Source organism: Rhea pennata, chromosome 18 (assembly GCF_028389875.1).
Source record: "Rhea pennata isolate bPtePen1 chromosome 18, bPtePen1.pri, whole genome shotgun sequence".
NCBI lineage: Eukaryota > Metazoa > Chordata > Aves > Rheiformes > Rheidae > Rhea > Rhea pennata.
Window position 1 is genome coordinate 5210395 of NC_084680.1, and position 25484 is coordinate 5235878.

At 46.9% G+C, this 25484-nt stretch overlaps 1 protein-coding gene across 4 annotated transcripts; it reads left to right on the forward strand.

Annotated features, from left to right (window-relative positions):
- The first annotated feature begins 2432 nt into the window (after positions 1-2432).
- Positions 2433-14169, forward strand: TMEM268 (transmembrane protein 268). Of its 4 annotated transcripts, XM_062590942.1 has the most exons (9): positions 2433-2550; positions 4598-4933; positions 5949-6058; positions 6547-6654; positions 7880-8029; positions 9079-9189; positions 10884-10964; positions 12232-12417; positions 13841-14169. In XM_062590942.1, the coding sequence occupies exons 2-9, from the start codon at positions 4828-4830 to the stop codon at positions 14018-14020; spliced, it is 1032 nt and encodes a 343-aa protein (XP_062446926.1). In that variant the 5' UTR covers positions 2433-2550; positions 4598-4827; the 3' UTR covers positions 14021-14169. The 4 variants fall into 4 exon arrangements, with proteins under 4 accessions (XP_062446926.1, XP_062446929.1, XP_062446928.1 ...); XM_062590945.1 differs by lacking the exon at positions 9079-9189; XM_062590944.1 differs by lacking the exon at positions 6547-6654.
- The last annotated feature ends 11315 nt before the right edge of the window (positions 14170-25484 follow it).

A 25484-nucleotide genomic window follows, 5' to 3' on the forward strand; every position in this document is an offset into this window, starting at 1 on the left:
AAGGCATCAGTGCGAAGTCTGGGATATGATTTGCAGTTTGTTTCTCATCTAGAATCTAAAAAAAAGTTTTTTATTGAAATATATTAATCACTGATGAATGTTTTATAAACTAGCTGCAAAATGAGATTTTGTATGACTTGTGGTTTGATTGAGAAGATATCTGGTAGGAGCTCTCCTGCCTCAGAGAAGCATCAAAGTTATGCTCCAAATAAGATGTCAGAAAATCAATACCTGCCAAAGATTTCTAAGCATGTGATTTGATGAAAGCTGAAATCAGGAAGAACTGGGGCTATGAGACCTTGACTCTACACAACTCTACCTGCAGATCCACCATCTCCTTTGGGCCAGCATTGGCACCTGTGTGGTCCTGAGGCTAGGAAGTTCATGGAGTTGGTTTGATGGAAAACTAACTCAGAAAAACAGCTGGAAAACCTTGCCTTTGATTTAGATTGGCTTAAGGTGCTATCTAAGTTTCTTAGATAGGCATGAAATAGGTGCTTTGGAAATTTTCAGAGGAAAAGCCTGCTTACCTGAATTACTTTCTCACCACACCAGTAAGAGGCCTAACTTAAATGTGCTGCACCACCTTCTGAAAGCTGTTGAAGGTATGTGTTTTGGAAGGACTCTCTTGTCAGGTGAATCTGCTTGGCACCAGCACAGGGATCTGAAGGAGGCAGGTTGGATTCTACTTTCTGAATCTTTCCATTGAACATGTTTTCTCCTTCCAGAGCGTGCATGTTTTCTAGCATCTGTTACTGCTTCTCAAATGGCCTCCACTAGGATACTAAAGATTTAATGATGTATGGCTTTTTTTCATACTTTGGAACCTTTAAAATTTGTAATTATTTTTTTTCAGCTTCTCATCTCAAGATAGCAGGATTTTTTCTGTTTTTGTTGATGCCAAGATCAGTCTATACATGCACTTCTTCACTTCTTGCTAAGCAAGAGATCTATGTTGTATGCATTGCGGGCATTTAGGAGAATTCCTTTCAAGATTATTTCCCTCACAGAGCTTTGCCTTGGGCTGTTTTTTGCAGTGAGCTGAGACAGCGCTCTTTGTTAGCACTTTGGTCACTATATTCTTTCAGAATCTTTGAGTTGTCAAAAAAAAAAAAAAAAAAAAAAAAAAGGAACTGAAGCCAGAGCTTTTGATGAGGAGCATTTGCAGAAGACCTTAAAGCTTTGTGTGCTCCTTTTTGAGTAGGGAGGTGGGCTGGGTCTTGAGCTACTGACAACAGCAAGAAGATTATCTGATTTTTCTCAATACTTGAAAGATATTACTGTGAGAATTGCTAGTTTCCAGTGTAACAAGATCACATGTGGGTGAGCGTTTTTGAAGTCAATTCTGTTCCCCATGCAGCCATGTGATTTAGTTAACACATTACTCAGCAATGTCTGGAGCCAACAGAATTGCAGAAATTCAGGCCTTCAAAGGGAAGAGCATTTTCTCCAGGAAAGTCTACACAGGGGGGCAATGAAGCTGTTCTGGTTCTCCAAAGGCTACCTACTTTTGGAGGTATCCAATTCACTCGCTTCCTAGCCTTTGTGTCTCCTCAAGCTTTTGGCAGTCCTGAAACCATGATTTCACACAGTTTAAAATGAGTGTTTTCTCCTATGCTGTGTCTCAGAGTTATCCTTTCACACAAAATAAATCTACACCACTTCCCCCAACACAGGAAACTGCAAGAGTAACAGTTCTGGGGATGCCCATCTGACTGTGTAGCCAGTTCTACCTCTTTTCTTTGGGATACAGCAATTAGGAAATTTGCACTACCCTTTGTATCAGGGCAGCCTCCTCTTCTGAGGAGGGCTAAGGTTCCCACCTTGTCTTATCTCTGACTGTACATTTCCGCGACTCTTTAAATATAATGTGACTCATTCTCAGCCTTGAGACCTCTGTTTATATCTTCTGATTTCTGCAGTGCCATCACTGATGCTTGGCTTTGACTAATATATTCACGGCAATTGATTTGATGCAGCTTTGGGATTTGCACATAGTGAATCCTGCTCTGCTGTGTGAGGAGGACAGGCTGCTGACTGCTGCTGTTCAGCTCAGGGTACCTCTTCAAAGCCTTCAAAATCTGGCTCCAGCTCTGGATCCCCACACTCTAAAAGATGCGTCTAAATCCGGCAGCTGGATCTCCTCCCTGTTATTGTGCCAGATGGGGAAGCACATTTGAGGAACTCTAGAGGGTTAAACCCACCGCTCTGAAGTGAGCCTAAGGGAAAAGTCACATGCATAAGGGAGATTTTGCAAGTTGGTGCCTGCCGCTTGGGGTAATGAAAGCAAGAGGTAGTGTGGGGGCGCTGACTTCTTGCCTTCAGTGAGCTGTGCCTGATTAGTCATTTGGCCCTGGGAAATGCAAGGAACGAGAGCAGCATATTCTGACACAAGCTGCTTCGTACAGGTTGGAGCTGCTGGAACAAGAGACCTCCCCCTTCTGTGGTGGGACAGCAGGAGAACAGCATGGACGTTAGCAGATAGACAGTGGGAGAGGAAGAGAAGGGAGCTGGCCAGACTCCCCAGGACCAGGAGACAATCTGGAACAGGTAAGTCTCTGGCAGCCTCTCTAGAAACGAAGAAGGACTTGCTGAGTGTTGTTCTGGTGTTTAGCTAAGGCTTGGAGGTGTCTTAAAAAGAAGCTCTGTAGCCTGAAGGAGGCAAAGGGAATAGTCACCAGAAAGACGTTGGCATTGCATAAGGAATGAGAAGGGGTGTAGAAAGTCACAGAGCCCCGGGGAGTACAGGAGACGAAGAGGATGCCCCTCGTGTTAGCACAAGAGGCAGCAGAGCAAGACTGCGGGGAGACCGATCTCCAAAAATAGACAGTCATTCTGCAGTGAAAGGCAACAGAGCCAAATGAGATCTGTGCTGCACAAGTAAGTTAAAGCAAAGAAGCTTTGGCCTCGGAGCTCCTCCTGGCTCGGGAAGGCCATTCCCTCCAGCAGCCCCGAGATGGGCTGTGAAGAGTCTGAGCTGCCCTGGTCCTGCTGCACCTTTCGCTCCCATTTGCTGGGGGACTGAAAATTCTCGAGACGCCTAAGCCAGAAAGCCTTGATTCATCTCTAGCTTCATGTGACAGCAGCGAAGACACGGTGATAGGTTTTGGTTAGGTTTTCCTTTTGGTTCTTTCGGTTTTTGCTCTCTGCTTTGCTGTTGCTTTGGGTGGGGGTTTTGTGTGTTGTTCCCCTCCAGCCCTGTTTGACACTAAACTGAAGAGATTGAAGACAAAAGGGAAAGGAGGGAGAAAACTCACTGGCTGTTTACCTTTTGATGCTGGGGGACGTGTTCTTACATGAGTATACTCATGCTCTGAAAGGAAAATGAGCTGGAGAACAGCATCTATTTTAGAAGAAAAGCGTGCCCCTCCTGAGGCGCAGGCCCTCGCGTGGGGTTGCTGCGCAGGAATTCACTCTGTATCAGATTATTTCCCATCTGCAATGAGACTGTAAACGTGTCTTCCTAAGGAAGCAGTCCGAATCGAAAGCAGGAGCTGTGCCGATTCTGCATGCGGACACAAGCGCGATACGCGTCCCGTCGGTAAAGTGTATCACAGCCTGCCTCCTTTAACTGTGAGTTTCTGGTCCTCTGCAGGTTCTTTTTGCAATAGTAAGAAATTTTCATGTATTTCACTTGCCTCAATTTCCTGTCTGTCAGTCCTTCAACCAATGACCGTCATGTCTTTTTACAAGGGGTAATTGCAGCAACAACCATTAGGCAAAAGTAAAGCAATCGTCCTGGGAAGCGGAGCTGAAGGGCTCCGCAAGCAAACCTCAGCCCAAAAGTGAGCAACAGGCTCCTGGTACAAAAATAACATAGAGCTAAAGAGTAAATGATAGTGTTGGCAAACCAACGGGGATGCAGCCTGGCCGCTCAAATAAAAAATAACTAAAAAAACTTCGGAGCTGTCAAGCATTTGGTTTGAATAAACATCCGCAGATGCGGGCAGCTGGTCCGTGTTACAGAGACCTACGTCAGCAGCATTTGCCTGGCAGACTCATGGACACTGCCTCTGCCGCGGGGCTGTGCCGCTTCTGCTCCTGCCGTTGTCTGCAAATGAGAGTTGAGAGGCAAAGGTGAGTAGGAAAAGAAAGAGCTCCTCAAAAATTTCTCTGCTTCTGACTGAAAGTTCCTGTTTTGCCTGCTTCTGCCTTGCATAGATGCATTTTTCTTCCTTCCATATCTGTGCTGTTTCCGTTTCCTCTGCGTGGTAGGAATTCTGCACTGTGTTCAGTGATCTAGGTATATCGTTTCAAGGGAGGAGTATTTACACTGGCCCTGCTGAAAAGAACGGCAGAATGCCTATTGGCTAAACAAGTAGAAATCAGGCCTATTCCTGGACTAATTGCCTACAAAATATGAATATTTAAGGACGAACTTTACCATCTATTTAGGGAGAAAGAGGGAGAGAGAAAATAAAAGCATTTGCAGCAAAAGGAGAGCGTGTGCACACTGTACTTGTGGCTGACTAACATTTAACTGATGATAACGGCCACAGGGTGCAGGGTCCAAAGAACACAGTACACTAAGTAGCCTGTGCTGTTATTCTTTTATTTACTGACTGTGAGATACTGAAATTTCTCTTCCTCCTTTCAGGTCTAGAAAATGACTGCCGTGCTCACGGAAAGCAGAATCGCAAGGAAGCAGTCAGTGGGAGTGTGAATGAAGATTTCACAATCTTATCCCCAAGAAGGAGAGCAAGCCTCCTGCCTGCTATCTTGGGTGTGAATAGGTGTTTCTTGGTAGTGAAAGAAAAGGGAGATATATGAAGTGCTGAATTTCTGACAGTGCGGAGCAGAATCCCTTAAGGAGAGGGACCCTTCCTCATGGCCTATAAAAGCCAAACTGGTGAAATTGAGAAAAACAGTTCCCTTCCCTCGATCTTCTGTTGTAAGAGTGATTTAAATGAAGGATCCCTTCAGTGGGCAAAAGGTAAGCAAACAACTCTTGGATGATAAAGAGAAAAGCAGTATTGAGCGTGCACTGTGTATTGGCTAGCACGGGAGTTTGGAGGAGCGATGAGCAGGCAGTGTCAGTAGGAGTAGCCCCACATGGCACTTGGCTGACTCCAAATCTGCAGAGGTGAGGAAGGGCTGGCTGAAATGTTTCAGTGAAACAAGATCTCAGCTGAACTGGCCGCTTCCTTAGAGCTGTCTTCCTTTTGACATAGCTCACCTCATGTAAACTCTAGATGAATGCCAGATGGGATGCTTGAAGATCACAGTTCTCTGCTCCTCCAAGGAACCTGCTTCTCACACCTAGGGAAGGCTGTCATCACACTCTCTGGGCTCCTGACCATGAATTGGGTCGCTAAATTATATTTCTATGTTTCCCAGCTGGAACTGAGAAGCTGCAAGCATTGATCAGAGCCGCATTTTCTGGGAGTGTTGCTGAAGTGGGGACTTGGACTCTGGAGGACCCCAGTGCTCATGCTCTAGGGCAGCCCTGCCTCCCATGTGGCACTGAGCTGCCACAGGTTTTCAGCTGGGAGATGCCAGAAAATGTGGTCATTGTAAAGTACCTTGATTTGATTGCCCAAGCTTTTTCTTTGGGGGTGGGTTGGGTAGATGATAGGAGGCTTCTCTAAGAGGCAGATACCTTTCTATAGCTGTCCATAGGAACGCTGAGTAGCTTCGGACTATTGTCCTTTCAGTTACGGATCAATGAGCCAAGACTATCCTGTTGAAGGTCAGAGAATTGTGTTATTACTGATGGCACACGCCTTGAAAGAGTTTTGGGTTTCCTCCCTTCTCTCAGGCTGTTTCCTTCCTGGGGATAGCAGGCCCTTGCAATGTTCATGGAAATGTCTGAGGGGGGATTCTGGATCCATTTAAAACTCCCCAGGATGGTGTGTGTTCCTCAGCCTTCCCTTTGTCACTTGCTCCTTAGCTGCTGAGAGGAAAACCCACACCAGAGCTGTGCTCACGACTCCTTTGGGCTCTTGCAGAACCCCGCAATGGCCAGGTCCTCATGGTACTCAGCATGGGCAATAACTGCTCGGCCACCTCCTTTGACATGGAGCTTTGTGCAGAGAAGTTGAAATCCCTTGGGATCCAGGTAAGCTCCTCATGTGTAATCCTCCCCAGCACCCCCTGGCAGCGAATGTTAGCTGTATTGTCATGACTTGTGTTTGCATCCAGGTAGCAGGCAGCTTCTTATCACTGGAGTGGCATCAACCTGAGTGAGCAGGCTCCCCTTTGCACCTTGTAGTCCCCTTGACTTCGGGGTCATTGTATGGACACAAAATCCTGCCCCTAGAGTCTGATTCTTACACAGCTGATTCTGAAAAAAACATACCACAAAACAGAGTGGGTCCTGCCGTTGCCAAACACAGCTCTGAGGACGTGATCATGTGTTTTTGATTTGTGACAGCTGTGTAGATGAGACTGGGGCCTGGGCCAGGGCGCTCTGCAGAAAGGTGCTTCAGAACACCCTCTGACTTGCATCACTGGCCTGGCCCCACTCTGGCTGCCCAAGCCTATACTGACTGGGCAAGGTGTCCAAAACAGGGAGTGACTCCAGTTTGATGTCTCCTTCCTGGGCAGGTGGCAGGTGATCGGTGGAGCAGGCTGATTCAGGATGCTGTTCTGAAGCCCCAAGTGAGGCGGTACATGTTTTACAACTCCAGGGCGTTCCAAATAGCCATTGCTGTGGTAAGGACAGTGGAGCTTCTCTGAGGCTTGCATGGACATGTATTTGCCGAGGTGTATCAAGATCTATACCCGGTGCTCTCCAGGGTGCCTAGGGAAGGGAGAGGGGTTTGGATGGGGGAAAGACACTGTTTTTCACACGTCCTAGTGGGCTTGAGGCACCTTTGGAAATCTCAGTCCACAGAATTTCTGCAGACTGAGGGCAAGGCACTTTCTCTCCCAGGTAGTTCCCCTGGTTCAAGCTGCCTGTGGCTGCCAGCAGGACCTGCCTCAGGCCTTTTCTTCCTTGGTTTTAAAAACCTAAAGATGCTTTGTTCCTTGATGCTCTTTCAGACCAACAGACCAGTCAGCTTTGGTTGCTGACTTAGGTGTCTAGCCTTACTTGGCTTCTTTCATTAATGGTGAGAGAAGCTCCTCTAGAGAACTTAACCATTGGCATTTACTTTAACGCTCCCTTAAAATGTGCTAAGAGTGTGATTAAAAACTTACTCCTCCTTTTTTAGATGTGTTGGTTTGCTTTGGTGGGGGTGGAGACAGCCTCTCTGCATGGGTTCTCTTATTTTTTACTAATATTGCAGGAACCTGTGCTCCACGTTTTGGGGGTTTTGTTGCCTGTTTAATGTGATTGAGTCACAACATTGGCAGGTGAGGCTGTGATATGCTGTGCTACACACAGCATATGTGCTTCTAGGCAGGCTCCTGCCAAATTGCATCCACCTGAAAATGAATTCAATTTTGCCTATCTTTATGCAAAGGCCATTTTTTGGGTCCCTAACATAGTCCTTGAGCCCAGCATTGGTGTCCACCATCTGAATTATTGTAATTGAATAGTCTCTGCACTGCCTTGAGTGCTTTGACATAGGAACTTTCTAAATGCAGTGACTATTAGAAGTATTATCAATATGCCTCCGTGAGCGCACTTCTTACCTAAATGGAAGAAGCCAGCTGAAATCCTTCCTAATTATGAATCATCATTAATAATTCACTCTCTGTCTTTGACGATTGGTAATTCTTTACAATAAGCTAGGGCTCACTCAGTCTTCTAGACCTTTTTCTCCTCTATTTGTTATTGGAAAGAATTTCTGTCCTTTCATATTCTCTGAAATTCTTGGCTGCTTTAATTAATTTATGGTAAGGTATAGAGAAAAGAGCAGTAGTTTTCTTCTTTCCTTTATTTTTCTGTTTCCTTACTTTTGTGACTGACATCAGTCTCTCTGGGTCATTATAGATTTTCTATGTGTCTCTCTGGACAAATATTTACTCCACAATACAGCTGTATTCCTTTGGACGCTCCTGGGAGGCCAGCATGCTGGTGACCATAGCTGCTGTGGCAGTCACAGTAGTCATGATACTGATTATTGACCGACGCCAAAGGAAGGTAAGAGAAGACTGTGAGCTGGCTCAGAGCACTCAGGCAGCAGACTGTGCTCTCTGAAAAGTGCTGGGACCTAGATAATTTCCTAGATGCATACAAAGAACATAATTATCAGAGGAGGAAGGAATATTTTTAGAGCAGACTCAGAGATTAAGTTCAGACAGGGAATGTTATGCCACCAAGTTAGGTGTCATAATGCCTGAAAAGTAGGTGTTGGAGCCTGGCAGGCTGACTCAAAACGTCTGCTGGCACTGGAGAAAAAGCAACCTTGCAGAATGTGAATCAGACTCCCTGTAGCTTGTGGGAAGCTTTGTGGGGTTGCCAGCAGGAGCAAGGCTGAATTCCTGTCCTGTGTTTGAAGACAGTCCTTGCAGCTGGGACTGTGTGTTGGCATAAATTGCTATTTATTGTCATCATTTACTTGTGTCAACATAGTGCTCTGAAGTCATGAGCCATGTCCCCACCACATCTGCCTTACAACAGATCCAGAACAAAAATGCAGGTCCTGACCCACAGAGTTAGCAGTTAAAGTATAAAACCAGAGATAACGGATTCATAGCAGCAAACTGCTCTACGAAGCAGAAGCTTTTAAGGAGTGGTTTGAAGTATAGTATTGGAAGGGCCTGATTGTCAAAATCTGGAGGGGTCTTTGCACTGACTTCTAACAGATTTTGCAGCAAGCTCCAATGATTTTTTTCAAAGGAATACTTCACAAACTTGTGGATACAAAGAAATTCAGGAAAGAGTCCTATACTTAGGGACAGTTGGAGAAAGGAAGAGAGAGCATAATATTGGGAGTCAATTCCATGTTACACATCTTGTCTATAATTTAAATAATCCTTAGTGAGATTTTTGGCTGCACAGATGTCAGCTGGTCGTGGATAGGCCATACTGACGACTGGTGAAAATCCTGCCCTAACCTCAGACAGCTCTTTTTCACTGCTTTTGTTTCAGAGAGACAGTATATGGGATTATCCAACAGCAGTTTATAACTATAGGCTGGCCCAACCATTGCCAGGGAATACGTTAATTTTTCCTGCATTTTTTAACAGATAAATGTGAATACAGATATGAGGCTGGCAGCTGTCAATGAAATCTTTATCGAACACAATTTAATTCTAGGGATTACAGATGTCCTGCATGGGCCACACAATGTCCTACAGGTATCCTTTCCGTGGGGGGTCATTCATATCTCTCCCAGGTAGCTAATGAGGTGGAACTGTTTATTGCTGTTGTGATCAATGAGGATTTCCAGAGGGTGGGATTTCTAGCCTTTTATTTTTTTCTCCCTACTGGATGGCATGAAGGATTGGGTATATGTTCCCTTCCGATACTTGAGGATTGAGATATGCCCAAAGACCACTGGTGTTAATGAGTCTGAAAGACTGAGGTGGGATTAATCCTTTGGGCTTGTAATTCTTTCTGGGAGTATTTAATGAGAAATAATGTGTTGAGTGACAGTAATGTATTGGTAGCAAAACAAGCATGGAGAAAACCTTAGGAGCTTGCATTTTGCCTTGAAAAGACAAGCTAAGTCAACAGCATCCAAGTGTCATCCTTTTCAGGAATGATTTATAGCCTGGGGCTCTCCCTTTCAGGCACATTAAAGAATTTGATTTCATGAAGGTGAGTGAATTGCAGCCCAGGTCTCTTGCTGCTTTGCTGCTAAGTAGTTCTGATCTTCATGGCTTTAAGAAATGCGTGTTGAAAGAAGCCAGATAGAGATGAGTCTCATTTGCTGCTTTTTAGAGGTATCTTTTCTAAACTAGACAAAGATTTAGTTTTAAGATAGCATGAAAGTGTTAAAGAAAGTGATAGAGATGATGTCCCAGAATGTCTGGTAAACCTCATATGCTCCCAAATATGTACAGCAGTATGAAATACAAATGGAGAGGGAACCACAGGCCAAAGCACAGAGTCAAAGAAAGGAGTGGGGAATACGAAAGGTGAGCTGGCAGCAGAAGTGAAGCTGTACGGAATGAAGAGGAAACACTCAAGAGCTTGAGTTACATGTTTGTTCAGACCAGCCTAGTTACAATCCTGAGTAAACGAGAATTAATACAATGAGCCTTCACCTCTATCTTCGTGTCCCAGAACTGCTTGAGAGCAGAAACAGATTGAGGGATTTATGTTTTCTCTGTTTGCTCTGATGTCAGATCCTTTTTAACCCCCTAGCTTTCATGTTGTTCTTGAAGAACCTTGATTATGGCAACTTGAGTAGATATTCAAGGACATAGACATTTGATTCCATTCTGAGGTCCCCTGTCTCCAAAGCTGGTAGGACTCACATTCCCAACATGGTACTCTGGTAAGCTCTTAGCTAACAATGTCTCCATCCATAAGGATGTTATTAATATTTGTAGAACCCAAAATCTTGTAAAAATATATGAACTGAATCCCTAGAAATGAAGAAAAGAGAGCAGGAAGGAATTTGGCAGAGTAAGTCAATGTGAACATTCAGTTTCTTTAGATGTAAGGCCACTGAGCTGAGCAACCATTGCTCCGAGCAGTGGTCCTGGGTTACCCCAGCTTCCACCTCCCAGGGTGCAGGAGGTGTGTGATGAGAACTGGACTGGCCTGGCAACACAATGTGGCTTCCCCTCCTGCTGTGGGGAAACGTCCCCTTCCCTGCCATCCCTCTCCTTCATCACTCAGTGCCTGAGGTTTTGCCTTAGCTCAGGCCCTCTTGGCCTAAAATTAGTCACCGTGACATGTTGTTCAGCTCCTGACTGTGTCTCGAGTGCAGCGTTTGCTCTGCTCCCTGCCACACCTGCTCCTGCACCCGGAGGGCTCCAAGGCAGAGGGCTGCTGAGGGGGACGTGTGGAAAGTGTTAGACCTTAACGCTGTCTGTCCCAGCTGTGGTTTGTGCACTTCAGCCCAGAGCAGTGCCTGCAGTCCTTATCGGCCCGCCTCGCGGACCTGCGCAGGAAGCAAGAGGTGAGCGACAGCCGGCACAGCCTCAGCTGCCTGCGCTGTGCGTCCGGCTCGGGACGCGTTGCGGAGCCAGCCCTGGCCTCCTCCCTGACGTGGCAGCAGCATTTGGGGAAGGGAGTGAGTCTGGGGGGCTGGTGGGGACTGATCCTGTGCTCTGCGTCTGGCCACACTTCTGGCCCTCACATGAGTGAGGGGTCAGAAACACGCTGATCGAGCAGGATGAGTGCTGATTGCAGCTGTTGCACTCAGGAGCAGGACAGAGCCCCCCCAGATCAGTGTGAGCTGCACCTATGCAGTGATCCAGGCGTGGATTTAACAAAAATAATGAGAAACGCTGTTCTGAATTTCCTTCTGATCATCTCCCTGCAGTAAACCGGAGGAGCAGCCCTGTGTAAGGCCTGTGGTATGTGCAGGTCTGGATAATTAACCACGCAGCTTTAATAAAGGCAAATCATCAAGAATCAAGGGCAAATTTTGAAAGCATGTCTCTCAATTTGAAATAGCTGACACCTTGAGCAGTCATCTTGAAATAAATGAGGTTGCTTGAGGAATAAGTAAATACCTTACTCGGTTAACTGTATAAGAATTTTGTCCTCTTGGCCTTCAAAAAATATTTTCTTCTACCCGAGTGTAGAAATATATACTGCACTGTACTGCACTGAATTGCTCTTGCTGATTAGACTCGCATGATGAGAGCCTCTGAAAATCTCAGGACTGTTCCTCTCCCTGCATGAACTGACAGACACAGAGAACAGGATGGACAGTAACAATCCAGTTCACATTGACTGATATAAAACTGATATGCATATATTATTTAAAGACAAGATTCCTGCCCTAATGCTAGACTGTACTCATCTTGCTGAGAGCAGTCACTGGCATAAGAAGCATCTTGAACATAACAAGGCTGCTGCTAGTCACTGCTGGCCAGGGAGGTGAAGGGCTCGTGGGCTGATCCTCTCCGCTGGGAGCACAGAGCGCTGGGAGCATGGCTTCATGTGCTTGCACACAACCTCGTCCCCAAGGAGATGCGCTGACACAGGCTGTGGCTTGTCAGACATGAGGGACAGGTGATGAAAAGAAACACTCAGCTCCAAGTGCTGTGAATGGCCCTTGGCCAATGCCATATATGTTTTTTTCCTTTTCTTTTCTTTTTTTTTTTTTTTTTTTTTTTAATTCCTAGCAGGATTAATTTTGATACTAAATCTTGCACTTTACAGGCTCTCTTGCTGCCTGTGTTTGAAGGCCCCCACATTCTCCTTTTCTTTTGCAGTCACACCTGCGGCACAGCCTGGACCAGCTCTGTGTTGTTATGGAGACAGCAGTTCAGCCTGATCTAGGCAAAGTAGAGCAGGTCTCATCTGAAGAATCCCCTCTTTTATCCAGTGGAGTGAACTTAAAGAAAGAGCCTGTGACATGCAATGAGTTACTCTGCCTCATTCCAGAGGGCCCACCGGAGGTAATGAGAAATCACCTTCCTTGATGAACAGGGGTGCCTAATTGCCTCCCTAGGCATCTCATCTCCAAACCTCTGCGCAGCAGCTGCCAGCCGTGGAGGAAACCTCCATTTTCACTGGGAGAAAAACTAGAGACCTCAAGGCTCATGCACAGCCTCTCAAGTCCTGACATTGCTGAGCAGCTTAGCGCTGATGGCCTTGAGGGATGCACAGATTGGGTCTTCCCTTGCTAATCTCACTGGTGAGACCTGATTCTTTTGGGCATAGTTTAGGTAGCCAGGGCTAGGAGAGGATTCACTTCTGTGAATCCCAAAAAGAGGCAGGTACTGCCTGGCCTGGAATTTGATGCTAACATCTCTTACGGACATGCCATTTCCTTCTGGTTAGTTTGAGGAGCTTGAGGAGCTCCCTCCTCTCTGTGCAGTGTCTGTGGGTCTTCTTTTGAGAACTAACCTTTCCTTAGGAGCTATCTAGGAAACTGGCCCCTTGCTTCAGGACTGAGAATGAGGCATTGCAGTGTTGAGCTTTTGTCTCCTTTGTGAATTGTGTTCTCAAAGACTTGTGTTGCCTTGAGTGACAAATGTGTCCTCATTCTCACTCAGCAGGAAGCTTCAAAAGGGGTAATTTTGATTTGTTTTACAATTTTCTGCTCACTGCTGCTAAGTGGATTGTGTACAGGTGACAACCCTGCAGAGTAAAGCTCTCTGGGTGTCTACAGGCAGAAAAAAAAGGGCACAAGCTAGTAACAGAGCAAGCACATCCCTAAGGCAGCATGGCTCCCCGCTACCCATCAGTGAGCACAGTCTGCGCTGTCTCTGCGGAGCCTGGCCCTATAGACACTGACTCATTTCATCTTCCTCCCCTGTGGTGTCAGCACGCAAAAGCTGCAGAGCACAAGCAGATCTGGAGCAGTTATATATCCAGTATTGGCTCCCATCCTGTTCCTTTCAGACATGTAGTAACCTCTGAGATATTCAAAGTTAAGGACAGCCTGATTGCCACTAGTAAGAATGGTCACTTATGTCAGCAGTACAGATGGGGCATAAAATACAAATTTTATAAAATCTTTCGTATTACTTAAGGAGCAGATAAGCCTCAGTACAACTGGCAAAAAGTCCCAAAGATGCCTAACTTTCTCTGGCATTTTCTGTTGTTTTGTTGGGAATTTTTGAATGCTTTCTATTTTTCTGTTCTGCTTCCTTTGCTGTAAGACATAGGTACATCTGCTGTGGTCGGTTATGGCTGAGGGCAGTGTTTGAATGAGTGAGCAAATAGTATTTAACACAATATCTACTGGGTTATGCTCAGCAACAGCAGTAGGGGAGACTGCCATGTTCAGTAGCAGAAAGCCAGCGTTTGGTCTCCTTGGGCACTCTGCACCCAGGTAGATGCTCTGCTCTTACCTTCCTCTCATGCTTGTTTCAGGTGATGGCCCAGCAGCTGCTGGTGATCTTCAGTGGCTGCTACGTCCGGCTCCTGGTCAGTGGTCAGCTCCCTCAGGCCTTGGCAGCAGGGCACATGGAGCACAGGAAAGTGCCCTGTCTATGCCAGTTCATAGAGACCAGTGCGCTCAACACCAGACAGTGCTGGTTCATGAGCAGGTGACTGGAGGGGGCTGGAGAAAGCTGAAATAAAAACTATCCGTGTACAATGGTGTGAAGAAGCTGTGCGGCAGCGAATGATCATCCTGGACTTATGTGGATGAACGAGTGGCAATATGAATCTAATAAAACATACAAATTGCTCATCAGAAAGCTGCTTTCCTCTGAAACCTTCTGCCTGTCCTCTGTCTACCTTTGAACCTGCCTGTCCACAGGTTAAATCTCTAGCTCTGAAGAAACCACTTTAGGTGTCAAAAACAATCTTGTAGTAGCTTGGAGCTCCACCTGGGTAATTTGCCACTGCTTTTACCTGTGCCACAGAGAACAGCGAAGAATACCTTCAAATGCCAGGCCCTTACCTTTGAAATGAAGTACAAAATTTTTTGGTACAAGGAAGATAGGGAGAATCTTTGCTTAGCAGTGTTATAAATGTGACGTTTCTCTGAATTACATTTGCATCTTTAGTGACAGTAAGCTTTGTCCTGTGACAGATGTGGACAATGTCTCAGGAGTAGACTTACTGAATTTTCCGCTTAAGAACCAGCTTGAGAAGGTGCTTAGCACCTATCATGTGTGTTAACTCTGCAGACAGCAGAGGCACTGTGCATGGTGTGGGGAGGCCTGGAGCAAGGCTCTTTTTAGATTTCCCTTTTGCTCCATTTCAGGCCAGGTTGATTTTTTTTTCTTATTTCTCCACATTGTGTTTGTGTATAGTAGGGAAGAGGAGCCAGCAGGGAGCAGGGGACCTCAGCCTTTGCTTGATGTGCACACAGGGATGAGCAGTAAGGTGCTGTAAGCCTACAAATATTTGCAGGTGAAGATGGTACCCATGAATGAAGAACTGCTGTCGTGCAGAGCCATGCAGCCTCCCCTGGCAATACTGGTGCCTCTCCTGCTCGAATAAAGCACCACATGGGAATCCTGCCTCTCACAAAGCCTGGCAGAGTTTTAAGATCGAGGTCACTGCAGTGATCTCTCAACTGTGCGTTGCATGACCCATCCTGTTACCGAACATGTTGTCCTCCTGCAGTGCTGTAGCAGAAAAACCTGTGGCACCGAAGACCAAATCACTGCTCGTGGTGGCAGTAAGAATCTGAGCACCTGGAGGCTGGTAGCTCTGCCCTAGACACGTGGGATAACACTGTGCCTTCCTTCTGGCCTCGCGCGCTTCTCTCTCCTGGTGTTTCTATCACAAGCACCTGTGAGGTGAGGACTGTTCCTGCATAAGCAGCAAACAGGCCACAGCAGCGGAGGTCCCAGTGCTGCCAACGTACAAATGAGAAATGAAAAGCGATTGGGCTGTTCAAACGCCATAGTGACAGTCAAACTCTTTCAGGAGAAAATCCATCACATTCCCTACAAGCCTCTTTTCATCCAGATTTTCATCTTTATTTGTGGGTCAGTTTAGATGTCACAGGATGATTTCAGACAGATTCCTCCCCGCACGTATGGAGTTTGTGATTCTGCAGTCATTGCTCTCTGTGACAGGGCAGGGGGGTTGCGGGAGGAGCGGGGAGATGGTTGTGGTCGCTGCAGCCTGCTGCCCTGCGGCTGCCGCACGTTGCACCGTCGCTCTGACTGCTGTAAGAACAGCTTCACCGGTGAACGGGACGCGGGGGAGAGGGTCGGGGCTGTGCGCAAATTGTCACAGGGTTCCCCCGGAGCCAAACTCCGATACTCCTTGCTCCAGCTCAGGAGATGATTCTACCTCCATGGAAATAATATGAATGCATACCAATATTTCTGGGAACAGAATTTGGCCCCATAGAAAAAAAAATGACCCTCCATGGTCCAAGAGTGCTAGGAGTGTCTGAAATATATTGGCAATGTTTTTTCTACTAGTAACCTTGGCTGGAAAATCTGGGAATGAGACAAATGAGGGCATTTTCTATCATTTTGTGCATGTGTTTGGAGCAACTACAGAAGGGATTTGTTGATGACACACATTTCCAATCTGTAGGGTGCAGGACTCCCAGCAAATAGATCTGCCTGGGAAGGCCTGAAAGAAGAAAGCTCATGGACATCTAGGGATGGCCAGGAGGGCTTTTACCCTCAGGACCTGCAGGGCTGGTCTTGGATGGAGTCATTGCTCCTGGGAATGGTGTCTCTCGCTTGGGAGCCTTCTGATGCCACTGTGTTTACATCTGCAAATGCATAACCATTGGAGGAAAGAAGAGGATGCAGTATTAGCTGAGGCAGAAGATTACTGCTGAAGAGACAAAGCTAAGATGTGAACTAGCAAGGCACTAGGAAAACCTCTTCATAGGAACTATAAGCAATTATAGGTAAATGTGAGGGAGTCGGGCCAGATTTGCAACACAGAGAGCTCTCCAGCAAAGCCCACTAGTTGCAAGGAGGGGGTGGATAAAGCTCTGCAATGCCAAATCTGTGACCCAAATGCCAGATAGCCCCTGGTTCCTACCAGGCTCCATGCTCAAAGGTGCACTGTGCTGCTTAGGCATTCACTTCCGCTCCCTCGCTGCCGGTTCCCCCAGCTCCCCCTGTGCCAGCTTTCCCTCTGGTGCAACAGAGCTCGTGGTTAAGGGCTGGGCCATGCTAAAGAGGGGGTGGAAACCACCAGTATAGCTTGTACTGGTGCAATGGGTGCAGTACACCAGAGAAAGTCACATTATAACCCCATTTACACAAGAGCTTTGGCTAATAGAGAAGCATCACAAAACAAAATGACCCCTCTAAATGGTATTGCTCTACTGGTCCAGGCCTGACCTCAGAGACTGGGAGCTGAGAGCCAAGCCATGATCTAGCACATCCCCAGCCTCTAAGCTGGGGCTCCTGTGCCCAGGTGTCTCCCGGCAAGAAATACGGCCTCATCACACCAGCTGTGGGTCTGGTGTTACTGACCCTGCTTGAAGTGCACTGGGTCAGACCTCAGTGTTAATTGGAGTAGCTTCCCTGGTTGCAACGAAGGCCCTGCAATTAACAGCAGAGAAAGACCTTAACTTCTTTTTCAAAGGAGAAGTTTAATTCCTCCCTGCTAATTTATCTAAGTGCTTGTCTTGTCTTCCAAAATTGGGCCTCCGTAGAGCTAGCTCCTGGCTCTCATTGCTGGCCAGATGGTTAAAGCTCTGCTTTTTCTTCATAACTGACATGAACTTAATTAAAGCATTAATGAGGAAAGCCATCACTTTCCCCCCACGTCCTTCTCCTCCATTAAAGATTCAGCTGTTATTTCTGAAGGGGAAGGTGAAAGGTTTCATAAGAAATCTCTCAGCTGTGTACCTCCCTTTCTCTCTCCCCTTGCACTAAGTACCTGGGAGCAACTAGTGGAAACCCCACAGCCCGAGCCCTGCATCTTCTCCGTGGGTCTCCTGCAAGGGCCTTGAGCTTCTTGTGGCATCCTGAGAGGTAGGAGTCAGCTGGGCACAACTGAGCTGCTCCAGCAGCTGCCTGGGGCTGTTCGAGCTCTTTTGGGCTTGTTTGCACAGGAGTGTTTGGAAGTAACTCAGCTGAACCAGCAAAACTGGTCTTGGCAGGGGAGATTTCTCCCGTGCTGAGATTCCTCCGCCTGCTCTTCGAGCGTTATTTCATTTTGAAAGGGAGCTTTGGCTTCGGGGCGGCGTGGCCGGGAGCGCGGGAGTGGCTCCGCCGCGAGCCCTGCGGCGCGGGAAGCAGCACGCGCCCGCTGCGGGCGAGCGGGGCGCCCCGGCGGGGCCGGGAGGGCTCCCCGGGAAAGTCCCGGCCCTGCTGGATCGCGGGCAGCTCGGAGGGGCGGCCGCGCTCCGGGGCGCCGCGCGAGCAGTCTGCAAAGCGGCGGTGATCTGTGCGTTTTACAGAGGCGCCTGCGCCCAGGGCGGCCGGGAAGGGGCCGGGGAGTTCGGCAGCGAGCGCAGAAGTGCGTCGCCGCCGCCGGCGGGGCCGCTGATGCGGTTCGGTATCTAGCAGGGCGCCTGACGACACGAAATGACAGAGATCCCCCCGGGGAGAGGTGGATCTGTGGAAATGGTGCTTCAGCAGCGTATATGCGGTCACCCCGTGATTACCTATGGAGTAACTTCGGCCTCCGTTCCAGAGGCTGCTCTTTGCTCATCATCTCTATCAGCAGGTAGGGTTACAGCCGTGACATTTGAAAGAAAAAAACAGCAAAGGAAAATGAAGTAGGAAAGAAAGGAAACGATCTGTGACTTCCGACAGCCGCAGTTCTTCCTTGGGCAAAGCACCTAGCTCCGAGGAAGAGTGTGGCCGCTGGACCGCAGGCAGGGAGGGGTGGGGACCCTGAGACCGCAGGGCAGGTTAGCAGCGATGCAAGGAGCGTCCTGCTTTCTGACATCTGCTGTATTCGCAGGAGCCCTGGCGTGTCGGTCCCCCCCTCCCTGCCCGCCGCAGCCCTCCCGGCATCCCCAGCGCGACGCGGCCCTGCCCCGGCTCGGGCCGGGCCGCCGGCCGGCCTGCGGCGCGCTGGCGGCTCCTCGTTTCCCCGGCCGCACAGGCGCCCAATCTTCCCTGCCACGTACTGGCAGGCTGTCGAGGAGAGCAACGAAACGGTCTACTCTCTGCGTGGACAGAAAACATTGGCTGCGCGCTAAAACGCTTCTCGGAGGGTCCCCCAGCCCTGCTAGAGGTTGTGCTGGGCCCACGGTAGGTTATGGCCAAAAGTAACGGAAGAAGTGGAGGTGATTGAATCTAATGGGCTGTAAGAGAGTGACTAAGTCTGGCGACCCCGGCTGCACCTCAGACCACTCGAGGACCAGGCTTTCTCCCCCTGCGAGCCGAGCCCGTGATGTACACCGAGTATTCACCATACAGAAATCACCCCAAGCTCGTTTCCTTACCATTGAGAATTACTCAAACCATTTTCTCCAGGGCTTAGCAAAGCCGTCCTTTCCAGTCGGGCAGTCTCTCTCTCCTCCCGCAGGCAGCTGAGCTGCGGTTTTCTCTCTTTACAGCCCCGCTTCCTCCCGCAGCTCCCCCCCCTCTGGGATGTTGCTCCAGTAACCTCAGTCACGAGGCTGGAAGGCAGGCTCAGCGTCAGCACTTCCGCTTGTGCTTCCAGGTAGGGCTGCGAGGCAGCCGGCTGTGGGCTCCGGGCATCTCCTGGGGAGCAGAAAGAGCTTTGAGAGCATCAGCTTCTGGGCAGTTTAGTGGCAGTTTGAGTGCACAAAGGCGTTTGGCCTAGGCTGTAAGACCTGCTGTTGCTGTGCTTCATGCCTGACAAAGAGGACCTAGATCTCAGAAACGAGGAGGCAGATGTGGTGCTTCCACCTTTAAGCTAAACTAGAGAGGATCAGTGTGGTGCACAATTTACTCACATGGATGAGGGGTGAGGGAAGGGACATTTCCTCACCTTTCCTCTAGCTGTCTGAATGCCATTAACATTTTCTACATGTGAATATTCTTGCCTTCTCCAACAGACCTTCAAACCCTCTTACACTATATCTTATTGTGCTCAGGGGGAGATAAGAGTGGTAGTACGGCAGACAAGATGTAGAGAGTAGCATTAGTCTTTGTTTTTCCAGGATTCTGCCCACATCCTACCACTTTCAGAGCACTGGAGATGTTGAGACTTTGTCCTCAGGAGTTACTTCAGCCAGTTACTAAAGAAACACAAGTCTTGTGTATCCTTAGCAAGACTTTACTTTTGTTATTTCCTGATATTTATTCCTTAACTTAGGAGGCAGGTGAATTCTGAAAGTTTACGTTTTGCCCTATGACAAGGGCAATGTACTTCTTATCTCCAGACTCATGTGCTCACTGATTCAGACAAGTTGGACTTTTGCTCCAGTGGCCTTCCCCTGGGTTATATAAGGTTACCTAGAGATATGGCTGATTGAGTTCACGTATTGCATCTTATGACGCTGAAGGTCAGCAGCCTTGGCTTCTTCAAAAGACACTGCAAGACTCACAGTATAAGATAGACAGGAGATAAGGTGACTCTGCCCCACCCTCATTCTTGTTCTGGCATTTCATGTTGAGAAATTTGCGTAAGCTCTGATGCACTGGCTTGAAAAATTCAAAATGTAGCATAAGAACTTTTCCCTCAGTTAGCATTTTAACACCTTCCTGTGTAGTGTCCATGAAAAACAAAGGCTTGAATGGACATGAAGAACTATTTCTCCTCTTAACCTGAAAGGATTCCCATTCACATTGCCAGATATTGGGGAAGCTTGTAGGAGTATTGCCTATATGAAGTATACAATAACACCTACAGGATGCAAGACCTGTAGGTGTTAAAACAAAAAACTTTTATCCTCCTTTCTGGAGGCCCCAACTTTTCATTTCATAGAAGAGCTAACCAGGGCAAGGGAAACAACTGCAGGACAGTCTTCTATTCTTTAACAAATTGCAAGAATGGTTGGAGGAGCAAACTACTGTTCTGAGGTTCTGCTATCTAGCTATCTTTTGGTTTCCTCTGACTCCAGAATCGGTATGTTTCTGCTGGATGTTATCCTTCATGAAATGTGCACCATAAAACTGGTGTGTCCCAAGGCCTAAGCTTTGCAGATGCATCCCTCTAGATGGTGCTAGACTAAAGAGAAAAGGTGGGTGGTGAGGGGCCTTGGAGGAAAAGTTGTCCTGCTGTGTCATCCTTCTGCACATCTTTCATTCCTTGAGGACTCCTGGTTTGGGAGAACATCTCAGGTCTCTCTGCTTCTTCCTAGGAAGACTCCCATACATTTGTATGAGCATGCTCCTATGGCACTCATCATGTCCTTTTGCAGTAAATACTTCTCATGCCCTTCTGACATGTCAAATTTCCCTCACTGATGTATGAGACTCCACGAAAACATCATGTTTTTAATCAGTGTGTCTGCTCCTATTCATGTACTAAATCAGACAAGTTGATTTTTAATGGCAAAGATCAATCTTGGCTACTTTTTCACTTCAACCAGTTGGACCAAGCAACACATCTAGGACTACATCAGCTGGTTTCTCTTCCATTTCATGGATCATCAGTCAGAATCTTAACTAAGTTATAGCATAGATAATATGTGATTTATTGATTTAGAAATTCTAGAGAAAACACAACCTGGATTTCATTTAATGGCAAGAATCTTCAGGCATTAGTTGTGAAGGGGAAGACTTTTGGCAGACTCAGCTGAGCAGAGTCACAGAAGTGCAGCAAATACGCTATAGAAGCAGAACTATTGCTAAAGAGACAAGCTTTCTGAAGAATAACAACATTCCATTTTCTTCCCAGTAAGTATAAATTGGAGAAGAACAAGTCTATTGACCTCAGTAGTACTGTACTGATGTAATGTTACTGGGAGAGTACTGAGTTCCTTTGTCCTACATTCTTCTTGCTATGCCTTTGTTTTGGAAGGGGAAAATGTGTTCATACACACTAATCGTATCAATGCACAACCTATTCTTTTGGTAAGAATGCAAAAGATGGCTCTTTGGTGCAAGAAACTTAGTTCAACTCGGGTCAAGGAACATTCAGCCCCTGTCTAGGTGTATAGCCTAAAGATTTGAGAAGTGAGTTTTGGTGGCAGACCTGTTACTGTGCAACTAGAAGGCTGACTGCTGCCACGTTATCAGTACTTCCCTCAAGAGTCAGTGGTGGAGACAGGCTATTACAGGTTTTAGCTACTACCCACTCTAGATTTATTCAGCATGAACTCAATACAGTGGAGAAAGACTGCTTTTGCCAAGCTTACCTTCCAAGGATGGCTGGGCTCCATTCATGAGGAGCCCATAAACCAGATCAAGAGCTCATGGGCAGATTTCCAAGTGTGCAAAACCTGTAAACTGTGTTGAATTTTCAGAAGAGTAAACAGCAAATGACAACTGCGTGGTCTCAGCACGTAGTAGCTTTTATGAGGATACTTGAGGCAACACTGTCTGCAAAGTGCAGCATCCCAGGTTCTTGGGGAAAAAACGGGCAGTTAGCTGAATGCTGACATGAGATCTGAGGTTTTCTGAAGCTGTGGTCTCTCAGTATCTTGATTCTTCTTCTCAGAAAGTGCAAGCAGCTCTCAAAACTTGGACCTCAGACTAATCCACAAGCTACAGGCAACCTATTGTCCATTAGATCCTCTGATACTGCCCATGATCATAAGTAATTAAATTGTTTAGGCCTACAGTAAGGGAAGAGCAATGTATGATGATGTCTCTGGGCAGCCACACCAAGATTGGAGTCATTGCTATAAAAACATTGCCTCAACCAGTAAAGCTTTTCTCCCCAGATCTGTTATTTGGAGATAGTTCAACTTATATAAGGTATTCCTTAATCTGTGTAGAGTGATATGTGACTGCAGAAGAGGCTAAGCTGCTGAGTGGCTAGTTCACCTTGCACAAGACAGTGAGACCCGCATGGTAAATCTTTCCTGCTCTATATTTGCTTCGTTAGCTAAACCACCACTCTGAATGCCATGAACTGCATGGACCAAAGAAACTTTGCAGGAGAGTTGTTTGTTTTGGCACTTAGAAGTATGCAAGCAAAGCCGAACAGTGGAGACATCACTTAATAACATGAATCTACATCTTATCTATCAGTAGGATTTTACTGAGAGCTAGCTGCTATCACAAAATCCTTGTACTATCCTTGATGGTCATTCATGAGCAGGACTAAAGCTTTCTTGGATAGTTCTGGTTTGTGCTTTTAATGTGTTGGAGAAAGCCAGACAGAGCATTTTCTCTCTTTAGTTCTTATTTTCCCTGGATCTTCAGCACTCCAGATAAAACAGGAAGATGTTTTACATATTTCTTCCATCTAAGTCTGCAGAAGTCCACATTTCCATGCTGCACAAATAAGGAAAAGAAGCCTGAGGATCTTAAAAGTTAATTGGAAAGTCCATAATAAGATCTTTTTCCAAGACATTTCCACTCTAACTGGAAGTTGGAAATGCCAGAAATCTTGTGGAAATATGAACCTCTTTTCACAAAGAGATACTCTTGGCCACTCAGGAAATGTCTGCAAAGCAACAGCCTGGGGGCATCACCTCCAGCCATAGGCCTGACTGTTTCAGAGCCGTTCCACTGCTGCCACCTTCATGGCCTGTGGGTTGTGTGGATTTATCTGAAGATATCACTAGCTTTAAAGAAACTAGACTGCTACAAGGAGCAACATATCTATAATAACATGTACTATGCCTGCTATTTTCCCAATTTTGGTGGTGGATTTTGTGCCTGTCCTTCTCCCAGTATTTCAGCGAGTTAACCAGCTTAACTGTGCATTCAAACCTTTGCTTGAGCACCTGATTGCTTTGGAAAAAAATAAGCTGGATGAGATAGATTTAGGGGTCTGATCCAATTTAGAAGAAAGGAAAAGTGACATTTGTCCTGAAATGTCTGATTGCTGGAAGCCAGCTGAGGATCACAGCTGCTGCTCTGGAGCAGCTCAGCAGGCTGCAAGGCAGAGAGGAGGTAAAATGCGCTTTTGTAAACACGGGACTGCTGCTGTTTACTTCAGCTCTGAAAATCGACCACAGTCGGACTGATGCACCATGTCAGAAAACCTCATTGTCGTCACTGTGAATCAAGGGGTAAGCAAAACATCAGCTACTCCAAACAAAGCTTTCCTCCTGAGGCCTGACATGTAGGACTGAAGTGGTCTTGGTGTACAGGAGCTGGGAAGACTTTTGTGCAATTTTTCGTGTATATTGATAGTAAGACAGGGGAAAGGCTTTTCTGGAGTCAAAGTTGTCACTGCGTTTTTCCAGGTGCTTTGTTCTTGTAATTCACTGTGGGGAATTCCTGTTGAATCAAACATTCCCCAGGTGGGACCGACTCTTTTCACCTTAGTGACCTCCTTGCTGTGGTGTAACTACCATTTCTGCCAGCAGGCCTGCATCACTGGCCCACTTGAGCTCTTTCTCTCCAGCCTGAGTGCAGCGATTGCAAGAAACAGATTTCTGAACAACTTGCATTTACAAATCCTAGGAGAGATGAAGGTGACTGCAAACTGTTCATGGCAAAACAACCTCCAAAATTTTCAGCTGCACATTTTACAGCCCTTGGCAAGGTCCTTGCTGAGAGAAAAGAGAGACACAGAAACATAGCTTAAAAATCTGTAACCATGTCATGGAAGGTACCCAGACATTGCAGGGAGGGTTTCAGGAGGGTGAGGGGTGTGTAAGAGCCTCAGGGACAGGCAATGATTTTGCTTCCCCTGACATGGACTGAGGGCACACAGGGAGGCAACACAACCAGCCCAGCTTTGCTCATCCAGTGCCCCTCTGCTCTGAGCAAATACCAGCAGCAGAGCCAACAGACGAGATCCCTTGGGGTATATTTCATCTATTTCATCTCCTGCTGTTTGCTAATCACTTTTATGGCATGTGAACTATCACCTAAGCTGTCCGGTCTTGCTATAACTATCATTCTTGGCTGGGGATGTTTATCAATTCCTGGCAGCTTCTGTGGGAACAATATTTTGAGATACTTTGCCCACAGAGCTCAGAATATAGATCACTCTCCCTTCCTCTTCTCTGTAAATATGTGAGTGAACACATGCAAGTCACAGAGCTGAAAGGATGTGTGTCTTTACTTGCCTGCTCTGATGTAGAGCATCTTGACCCAGCAACAGAGGGTTGTGCACGTAATTCTTAAACAACGAGCCAAACAAAAAACCCCACCCACATATGAGGAGAACCTGTAGACTCCTTAATGAGCCCATCTGAATGTGCAGCTGTCTCTCCCTGTAGCCAAGTTTTCTCGAGACTGACCCTAATTCTTTTCTGCTACAAATAAAGATGATATTGCTTCTGGGACATGGAGAAGAACAGCAACTGGAAAGTCTCTTTCACATTTAGAAGTTGTCATCATGTCTCCTGTTTAGCTTCTCATTTGCAGACTAAGCAGATCTGAGCAGGTCTTTCAGTCCTTATTGTAGGCTCCCTTTCCTGAGCCTCCTCCTGTCCATATCCTCTGCACTGTCTCTTGCTTGCTACCTTGTTTCTGGTGGCCCTCAAGGGATGTCCTCATGGCACAGACCAGCAAGAGAAACTTACCATACCCTTCCTCCACATCACACTTCTGAATATAGGTCTATAGTGCACAGTAGCAACGCCAGGAGGAGGCCAGCCTTTCATCATACGCAAATCAAGAAGTATATCTGCAACTCTGAATTTAGTTATGGTGATTTCTTGCTTTTGGCTCTCCTTGCTTCTGCTAACCTCCAGCATTGCCCAGCCGCTCTGTTGCGATGGAAGAGAGTGTCTGGCTGCACCAGCAAGGTGCAGATGATGCCACTGGGCTCTAGTGGGTCTCAGTTTGCTGAGAGATGAGAGCAAGTAACTTCTCTGCCCTAGAGAGCACTTCCCTAAGTGAAAGTCACACATATAAAACAGTGCTCAAAGCCCTACTGAAACTAGATGTTGCTTCTTCTTTCCTTCTTATCCATGCAGCCAGACACCTGTGAAAAATGCAGTTATATGACTTGCTGCGCTTTTGAGAAAAGCTATTTTAGTGGCTTCTTATCACTGTTGTGTCCTCAGAGAGCTCACATACAAACTGTTCAATCATTCATTTTCAGCTTTACTCTGCCCTTCTGGGAGAGAGGTACTGCT